The 9,927-nt window shown below is 46.0% G+C and overlaps 1 protein-coding gene across 1 annotated transcript in view; it reads right to left on the bottom strand.

Moving 5' to 3' along the window:
- Positions 1 to 9,927, bottom strand: part of GABBR2 (gamma-aminobutyric acid type B receptor subunit 2) — a 370,296-nt gene that overhangs the window by 182,303 nt on the left and 178,066 nt on the right. Inside the window, exon 4 of the mRNA XM_024126525.3 lies at positions 4,948 to 5,049. Coding sequence (XP_023982293.1) covers positions 4,948 to 5,049 — 102 coding nt within the window. The remainder of the gene's footprint in view (positions 1 to 4,947; positions 5,050 to 9,927) is intronic.

The following is a 9,927-nucleotide window of genomic DNA, read 5'->3' as shown; positions in this document are numbered from 1 at the left end:
TCCCGTTGCGGAGCACAGGCTCCGGACGCGCAGGCCCAGCGGCCATGGCTCACGGGCCCAGCCGCTCCACGGCATGTGGGATCCTCCCAGACGGGGGTGCGAACCCGGTTCCCCTGCATCGGCAGGCGGACGCGCAACCACTGCGCCACCAGGGAAGCCCAATGCATACACTTTTATAACAACTTTTTATAACGACTACTTAGCTCTCCCTCCATGGGCTTTCGTGATCCCTGCTCACCTGCTTCTGTCATGACCTCAGCTATAAAGTTTGCTGATTCTAGCCATTCTCGGCAGGCTGATAAAGGACTTCAAGGATTAACTTCAAGAAGGGCACTGGCTAGTAATACATCATGTGAGTCTCACACATCGGAGAATGTCTCCCAGCTGCTCCATCATCTCTGGGATTGAATGTTGCAAGGGAGTCGAGGTGGCCTGGTTTTGCACCTTTGTGGGAAATTTGTTTTTTTCTGGGCTAGATACTTGTAGATTTTCCCCTTTCTGTTTGTATTTCAAAACTTCTGACAAAATGTGTCTGGGTATTACTCTCTATTCACCAATTCTGCTAGAATGCAGAAAGGCCAGCTAGACTGCACATACAGTCTGCGCATTTCCTTATGAAACTGTTGACTTTGTAATTTCAAAATGGTTGAATATCGGCAATTGTGTATGGTCCAATCTAGTAGATCTCTCTTGAGCCCACCTAAGTTTGTCACCTTTTTTTTTTTTTCAGTAAACTTCTTATTTGAGAATAGTTTTAGATTTATGGAAAAATCACAAAGAGAGTATATAGAGTTCCCATATGTCCTCACCCAGTTTCCCCTATTATTAACATCTTACGTTAATATAGTACATTTGTTATAAATAATGAATCAATATCAATTCATTATTAACTAAAGCTCATACTTTATTCAGATACCCTTAGTTCTTTTCTCTAGTGTCCTTTTTCTATTCCTGGGTCCAATTCAGGATACCACATTATATATCATTGTCATGTCTCTGTAGGCTACTTTTGGCTTAGACATTCCTTAGTTTTGAAGACCTAGACAGTTTTGAAGAGCATTGGTCAGGTATTTTGCAGGATGGCCTGCAACTAGAATTTACCTAATGTTTTTCTCATGGTTAGACTGGAGTTATAGGTTTTGGGGAGGCAGAACACAGAGGTAAAGTGCCCTTCTCACCACGTCATATCAAATGTACATACTATCAACATGACATCACTGTTGATGCTGACCTTGGTCACCTGGTTGAGGTAGTTGTCAGATTCTTCCACTCTAAAGTTACTCTTCTTTTCCCCCCTTTTCATCCTGTGCTCTTTGGAAGGAAGTCACTTAACAAGTGGGTAGTTCTGCTCTACATCCTTGGGCCTGAAATATCTACATAAATTATTTGGAATTCTTTGGCATAGGAGATTGTCTATTCTCTCCCATTTACTTACTCAATCATGGGTATCTGTTTTATACTTTGGGTTATAATCCAATACCACTTTTATTTCATTGCTCAAATGTCCCAGCTTTGGCCATTGGGAGCTCTTTCAGTGGCTCTTTCAGTTGGCTGCTGTACTCTTCTGACACACCTCCATCAGTGTGTGTTGTTGATGTGGTTTGAGCACGTCCTTAACTTTCTGGCACTACAAGATGCTCCAGGATCATCTTGTATGTTTCCTGTCCCAGTCCTAGAGTCAGGCATTTCTCCAAGGAGCCCTGGTTCCTTTTCAGGGAGAGTGGTATTAGAAACCAAGATCTGGGTGGTAGTTGTGCTTGTTGATACTGAGATTCCTGTTTTGTTTTTGATTTTGGTTGTGTTTCATTTGTCCCAGTTTTCCCTTAGGATCTCCCTTCTCCAGTGTCCATAACTTATCTTTCCTCTAATTAGACTGATCTCTTTGACCATTTCCTCTGAATTCTGGCACAGCAATTCAAGTTTGTCCTCCATATTACTGATTTTTAGTTTCCTTGGCATCAACTCTGCTCTCTACTACCTCCAACGCAGATTTTAATTCTGCTAGTTGCTATTTAGTTTTCTTCCTTGTCCTCTGTACTTCCTTCTCTATCTTATCCTACAGCAAACCAGAGATTTGTTTTTTCTCTAAGCTTTCCAGAAGTTACTTTTCTTTGTTCCTGAGTATTTTATCCTTGTGTTCTCTGTTAGCTTTGTCTGTCCAGACTTGGTATTTTGTTTACACATACTCAGTAAATGTGTTGAGCAAATTAGGTTTGGTTCCAAGTGCTGGGGAATAAAACAGTGACCAAGACAGACAGAAACTGCTGCCTCCTAGAGCTTACATCCTAGTGGGAGGAGACAGATGACAAAACAACTGGGTAAAATGAATAGGAGGTCAGAAATTATCATGGGTTGATCTGTATCTCCCAAAGATATGTAGAAATCCTAACTCCCAATACCTCAGAATGTGACCTCATTTGAAAACAGGGTCATTGTAGATGAAATTAGTTAAGATAAGGTCATATTGGAGTAGGGTAGGCTCTTAATCCCATATGACTAGTGTCCTAATAAGATGATGTGAAGAGAAAAGGGGGAAATGTCAGTGAAGGCAAAGACTGGAGTTACACGGCCGCAAGCCAAGGAACATCAAGGATTGCCAGTGATACTAGAAGCTTAGAGAAAGGTACGGAAGAGTCCCCAAGGCTGCTAGAGAGTATAGCCTTGCCGACATCTTGACCTTGGACTTCTGGCCTCAAGGTGTGAGAGAATAAACTTCTGTTGTTTTAAGCCACCTAGTTTGTGGTGCTTTGTTATGGCAGCCCCAGGAAACTGATACAGATGTCCATCAGTGAAATGGAGAAAATTAGCAGAAAAGGGTGTGGGAGTGTGAGGGGCAGGGATTTAAATTTTAAATAAAGCCTCTGGGAAAAGGGGACAACTGAGAAAAGACTAGAAGAAGATGCAAAAAGGAGCCATGCAGGTTCTGGGGGAAGAGCACTCCACACAAAGGGGATCCTTTGCCAACAGCCTGAGCATGCTGTCCTTGGCTCTGCTCTCCCGGGCTTATGTGATGCTGGAATCCTTTCTCAGAACCGCAGCTGTGTGGGGCGGTGGAGAAGCTGGACCATGGCATTGCCCAGATCTGAGTTTGAATTCCAACGCATCACTTTCCAGCTGGGTGACTAGGGGTGAGTTCTTAACCTCGTTGAGGCTCAAGCTCCCCATCTGTGAAACAGGGATACAAAAATTCTCTCTGTCCCAGGGCTCTGGGGAGGGCTGAATGGGCAAGTGAAGGTCAAGGGTTCTGCAGGGGGGCCTGGCCCTTGCTCAATGCACTAGAAAGTCCCGCTGCTGTTTTCATCAGCGTTCATATCACTCCTGTTTCTGTTGGAATTGCTTGGCTGATGAGCAGAGCGCCCAGTTCCACCCATCCCCAGTTTCTCGTAGACTTTCAACTAATGCGTCTGCTCCACACATAAAGGCTCTTTAAATTTTAAAGCCCAGAGAATTCTGCCGGGCCTCTGAGGTGCAGGAAGCTATTTCCAGTGCCCACCCTGGGGAGACACTGCGTGTGGTAGGAGAATGTCAGTGCAGCACCAGAGCCCCGTCCACCCCAGCCCCACCCCAAGTGGTCCCTGCAGAGCAGGCACTCCAATCCTCTGGATCTTCCAGGCCTCTGCACAGCCCGACTCCACCCTCAGACCACATCGTCTGTGGGGGAAGAGCTGGGCAGATCCAGCCCCAGACACCTAGGCTGCTAGCAGGCCCTCCCTAGCTACGGTTTCCTCATCTGCAGAGGCTCCCAGGGCTGAAATGTCAATGCAGATGTGGTATCTGCTCCTGAGCAGGTGATAAACAACTGGTGCTCTGCTCCCTTGCTCCCCATCTCTGGGTCTCAGTCTCCCCATATGTGAACTGAGGGCTTCATGATCTCTAAACTGCCACCTGCTCTGATTGGTATAACCTGGGACCAGCCCAAGAGAGAAGGGACATGTCAGCAGTTGGCATCTGGGGCCTCAGGAGACTTTCAATGTGGGCATGACGAATGGAAGAGTAAGGTGACAGCTCTAACTATGTCTGTACCTGCTTATAATCCCCCAGCAGCTCCCCACTGCCCTCAGGATAAAAGACCAAACTTCTTAGCTCAACATCCAAGGCTCATGGAAACTGGCTCCAAATTCTGTTTTCGGCCTCAGCATCTTTCCCATGGCCCCACCCCGATACTCCAGCCTCCTGGAATTCCTGCTGATCCCAAGTGCACAGTGAGCATGGCTGTCCTGCCCTTTGATATTCACCCTGCAGGTCTCAGTCCTGCCCATCCTCCGTGGTGGAGCCTTGTCTGAACCCTCCCCCGGGAGGGATGAGTCACTTCCTCCCTTTGTTCCCCAGCCCCTCGGTTCCTGGTTCCCCTGAGAGGTATCTGCCTTCCTTACCAGCTCTGAGTGACCTGAGGACATTGGCAGGCCTGACGGTGTCTGTGAGCCCGGGAGAGTGTCTGGCACAAACACGGTGTTTCAGAGAGTTTGGGGAATGAATGGACAGATGACAGTTAGGAACTACTTACAACTGGGCAAACATCTAGTTGACCCTTCTGTTCCTGGAGTTGAGTGTCACTGGAGGGGGTCAGGAGCCTGAGCTTTCAGTCCCAACAACAGTACTTCCTTGCTGTGGGTTTGGGCAAGAGAGTTACTCTCTCTGAGCCTCTTCACAACAGACATGATAATAATTGCACCCTGGTTGCCTCTCAGGCTGGGTTGAGAGATACAGAATCACCCAGCAAGCTCCACAAGGCTGTACACCTGGCAATCAGACCTCTGGCCAGGGCTGAACAACCAGCACTGGGGACAGCCAAGGGAAGCCAGCTTCTGAGAGCTTCTCCTCATATGTCAGATGCCAAGGATGAAATGAAACAGCCTGAATTCGAGCCTCCTTCAAAGTCAGGGGATTTGGGGAACCCCAGGAGCATGCGGTCAGTCTGTCCTCTGGGCTGTGGCCAGCTGCACCTACCTTAAGCTTTTTGACACTGGTGCAGGGATCATTGGAGAAGCTCTCAGTGTCTGAAATCTCGATGTCCTCACCATACAGAACCCCGGTCAGGTCGTTCCTCACCTGCCAGCAAAGAGAAAGCAGACGGTGGGTGTGCTGGCGGCCACAGGAAGGGCCAGTTCAGAGGGGTCGTCCTGGGAAGTGGCTCAAATGGGCAAGGTGATTTTCTAAATCGACGCACAAAAGGAGTGGGCTTTATCTTCATTAAAAACTAGAGTGCCCCCTGGGGCCTTGGAGATCTCCCTGTCCCACTCCACACTTGACACATAGGCATAAGGAGGCCAGAGAGGGAACAGGCTTACTAAAGTTGACCAGGAATTTCCTGGAAGAATTAAGACAAGCATCCAAGTCTCTGGACTTTCATGCTGGTATTTCATACTATCTCCAAATCAGATTAGTTAAGTACATCACGCTGTCTCCAAATCAGACTATTCAAATACTTCTTTATTTGTATTTTGCATTATTTATTTGCAATATTACTTCTTTTCTAGGGTGAAGAAATAGCTGAGATATTCATATAGACAAAGTAAAACAGAGGAGAGAGTAAGGGGGTATGGAATCAGCCTGAGATGTTAAACATAACTATGTGTCTGCTGACACACAGAATGACTAACATCTATGTGCTTGGAAAGCAGAGAGCTGCAAACTCCAGTGTTCACATCAACTAGCCAATGTGTGAAGCAGCCTGTGTGGAAGGATACTAGGGAGTGGTGGGGACTGTGGCAAACTGGTGACTATATGTCTCACCTAAAGATGGCACTTGCTGCTCAGCTCCAAACATGCTATGCCAGAATGTTGGTCCAGAGTCACCAGACCTTCTGATTTTGGCGGGGGTGAAATCATAAATCCAGATTTTTATTTTTATTTATTTTTTGGCCACACTGCACAGTATGCGGGATCTTAGTTCCCCAACCATGGCTCGAACCTGTGCCCCCTGCAAAGGAAGCACGGAATCTTAACCACTGGACGGCCAGGGAAGTCCCTAGATGTTTAAAATACAAGATCTCCCACATTTTAAAATGTTGATATTATTTTCAACTTTTTTTAAAAACACAAAGTTAGGACCAAAACAAATAAATCTGAAATCTGTATCTGGCCCATGTCCATGACTATATACCCTCTGACATGAAGCCATGGAAATGAGACTGTGTGCTTTAGTAGAAAGAACCAGGTGGGAGTTTTGGGACCCAAGTTCCAGGTCTTGCTCTGGTACTGAGTTGCTTGTGACTTCAGCCTCTCTGTGTGACCCTTTCCCTCTTAGGGCTTCAGTCTCCTCCTCTTCAAGAGAAGATGATCTTTAAGAGCACTTCTTGTTCATACCCATTAAGATGGCTATTACCAAAAACCAAAACGCAGCAAGTGTTGATGAGGATGGGGATAAATTGGAACCTTTGTGCACTGTTAAAATTACCCATCATATGGTAATAGGATCCAGCAATTCTACTTCTGGGTATATACCCAAAAGAATTAAAAGCAGGGACTCAAAGAGATATTTGGACACTCATGTGCGTAGCAGCATTATTCACAAGAGCAAAAGGTGGAAGCAACCCAAATGCCCATCAACAGATGAATGGATAAACAAGTTGTGGTTTATACATACAATGGAATATTATTCCGCCTTAAAAAGGAATGAAATTTTGATACATGCTACAACATGGATGAACCTTGAAGACATTATGCTAAGTGAAATAAGTCAGATGCAAATGGACAAATATTGTAAGATTCCACCTATATGAGGTACCTAGAGTAGTCAAATTCATAGAGACATAAAGGAGAACAGTAGCTCCTAGGGGCTGGGGGCTGGGGGAGTGAAGAGTTATGGGTACAGAGTTTCTGTTTGGGATAATGGAAAGTTCTGGAGATGGCTGGTGGTGCCTCTTGCACAACAATATGAAGGTACTTAATGCCTCTGCACTGTAAATTTAAAAATGGTTAAAATGGTAAATTTGATGTTATGTACATTTCACCATGATAAAAAAAAAAGCACTTCTTGTTTCAACAAGTGGTGGATCCTCCCAATGTATGTATCAAAATGTTTTGAATAATTTGGCCCTGAATGTCACAGGATGGTCACTGGGAAGCCACCACCATAGAAGGGGAACAAAGGGGGTTTCAGTGGGAACTGCTGCATTTCATTTCTTTAAAAGAAATATGATGCAAATAGAGCAAAATGTGAACACATTAATTCTGGGTGGCTAGTCCATGGGTGTTTGGTGTTCTGTGCTTTTCTGAATGCTCAAAATACTTTGCAATAAATGTTTTGTAAAAAGAATGACACTGCCGCAGTCAGGGTGAACCTTGTCCATCCTTCGTTTTTACCTCTATTTTGATGGAAGATTGGGAGCTAGTTGCTTGAAAAAAAAGTTGACTTTGCCATTACAGTTCATTTCTGCTGCGTCAAATCCTTTTTGCTTTTTTTTTTAAAAATAAATTTTATTTATTTATTTATTTATTTTTGGTTGCATTGGGTCTTCGTTGCTGCATGCGGGTTTTCTCTAGTTGCTGTGAGCAGGGGCTACTCTTCATTGCAGTGCGTGGGCCTCTCACTGCGGTCACTTCTCTTGTTGCAGAGCACGGGCTCTAGGCGTGTGGGCTTCAGTAGTTGTGGTGCACAGGCTCAGCAGTTGTGGCTCGTGGGCTCTAGAGCGCAGGCTCAGCAGCTGTGGCACACGGGCTTAGTTGCTCCGCGGCATGTGGGATCTTCCTGGACCAGGACTCGAACCCATGTCCCCTGCATTGGCAGGCGGGTTCCCAACCACTGCGCCACCAGGGAAGCCCCTCAAATCCTTTTTGGATGCAGGTGGGGTTCCATTATTAGTTTTGTGTGTCATGAGGGTGCTGTGGAGCAACAACAATTGTTAAAACACAGAAAATGTGCAAACTCGGCCCTGCTGGAAGGCAACACAGCCAATGCACAGACTACCAAGGCATGCACAGTCGAGCCACGGCTCTCCATGTCCATGCCACCCAAAGCTAGGGAAACTACTCGAACTCTCTTGAGTCTCAGTCTTTTCACCTATAAAATGGGGGCAATACAGCATGTAACTTACAGGGCCCAGCAAAAACACTGAGGATGCGGAATGGCTTTGGAAATTCTAAAGTTCTTTACGCTGCTTAAAAGCTGGAATGATCATTTCCAGGCATAAGACGCAGCATCAAGGCTGTCAGTGGCTTGGAGTAACTATCTGTGAGTAAGTGTGTGCATGAGAGCTGTATATAATTAACGGCAGAAAAAATATTTTATAGGCGGTCAGAACTCGAAACAAACAAAACCAAAACACCCTAGAGGTCACCTCATTCTGCCCCTAATTTCACAAATGAGGAAACTGAGGTGTGACTCCCAGGCCAGTGCTCTCTGAATGGTCCCAGGCTGGCTCTTCTGGATCCTGCCAGATGTGGACAGTTCCTAAAGCTTATGAGCCAGAACAGGTCAGAACAGATGGTTGGTGACATTAGGCACTCACTGACCATAATTTCAGCACAAAGAAGTCTGCTCAGCTTGAGCAATTATTCTAATGGACTTTTTTAGGGAAAGCAAATGGAAAAAAACAGTAATAAATGATATTTTTAAATAACCAAAGCATGTTAAAGAAATAATGCAATTGATCTACCTCACAAGGAAAAAAATCCACACTCTCACGTGTGGCTAGAAGGATCATTCATTGCACTGGTTAAAGATTATTAAGTAAGTTAGAAAAAAAACACCTTTTTTTTTTTTTCATTCTGGTACTGCAGGTATCTCTTGTTTTACGGGGCCAATATCTTTTATCAGCTTGCTAAAAACCACATTTCAGCAAACTGAATCCTATTTTTTATTCACCTCTACTATAAAAGCAGAAATATGTTCTTCATGGAAAGGAGTGACACTTAATTCTCAAGAAAATAAAATACATTCACACATACACACACACTCAAGTATAGTCAGAATCCCACTGGGGGCCTAATCTGCACAGGGGGCCCAGGGAGGCAGCCATCAGGAGTCTGATCTGCCGAAAGGCCCTGGCCATCCTGGGAGGAAGGGGGAGAGATGGGTGCTGATGGGCAGGGAAGGGACAGAGAAGGAGGTTGCCCCATCACCTAGAAGGGAGGGTCAGGGCTGCCAGTGGAGTGAGGAAGACCATGAGCGGGGCCCTGAGTGATGCTAGAAGGGAGATTAGGAAGGGTTGAGTCCTTAAAAGCTGGGTCCTCGGGGCCAGCTCACAGGGCTGAGATTGCCTAAGGGAAGAACTTTCCCTGCTTCTGGAGCAATGAATCCCAGCCCTGGCCATTGGAGCAAATCTGAAAGGAGCACAACTCACTCGGCACCAGGGAGAACCAGTGAGTCAGCGCTCTAGGAATAAATAATCGAAAATAGGCTTGGAGGCAACAGCTGTTGATTTTTTCCCCCAAGAACTGGTATGGACTGTGGATGCGAAGTCACACCAGAAAGCGTGTCCCTAAAGCAGTGGTTCTCAAAGTGTGGCCCCTGGACCAGTAACACCAGCATCACCTGACGGAACTTGTTAGAAATGCAAATTCTCAGGCCCACCTCAGACCTACTGGGTCAGACACTCTGGGGTGGGGTCCAGCAATCAGCCCTCCAGGTGATTCTAATGTACGTTCAAGTTTGAGGACCACTGTCCTAAAGAAGACAGGACAAGTTTTAAGCAATCCATTGATAATGGTATGAAAAAATGCTTTCTATGGCGTGGATATTTTCCGCTTGATTAGGAGACCACAGTGTGTTGACCTGAGTAAGGCAATTACCAAAAGGGTGAGCAGGACTGGGATTCACATTTGTGGGGTTTTTTTTTTTTTTTTTTTTTTTTTGCAGTACGCGGGCCTCTCACTGTTGTGGCCTCTCCCGTTGCGGAGCACAGGCTCTGGACGCGCAGGCTCAGCGGCCATGGCTCACGGGCCCAGCTGCTCCGCCGCATGTGGGATCTTCCCGGACCGGGGCAC

This window comes from Physeter macrocephalus, chromosome 9, assembly GCF_002837175.3.
Source record: "Physeter macrocephalus isolate SW-GA chromosome 9, ASM283717v5, whole genome shotgun sequence".
NCBI lineage: Eukaryota > Metazoa > Chordata > Mammalia > Artiodactyla > Physeteridae > Physeter > Physeter macrocephalus.
Note: the sequence above shows the minus strand (reverse complement) of the source record. Positions and strands in the feature narration are given on the sequence as shown.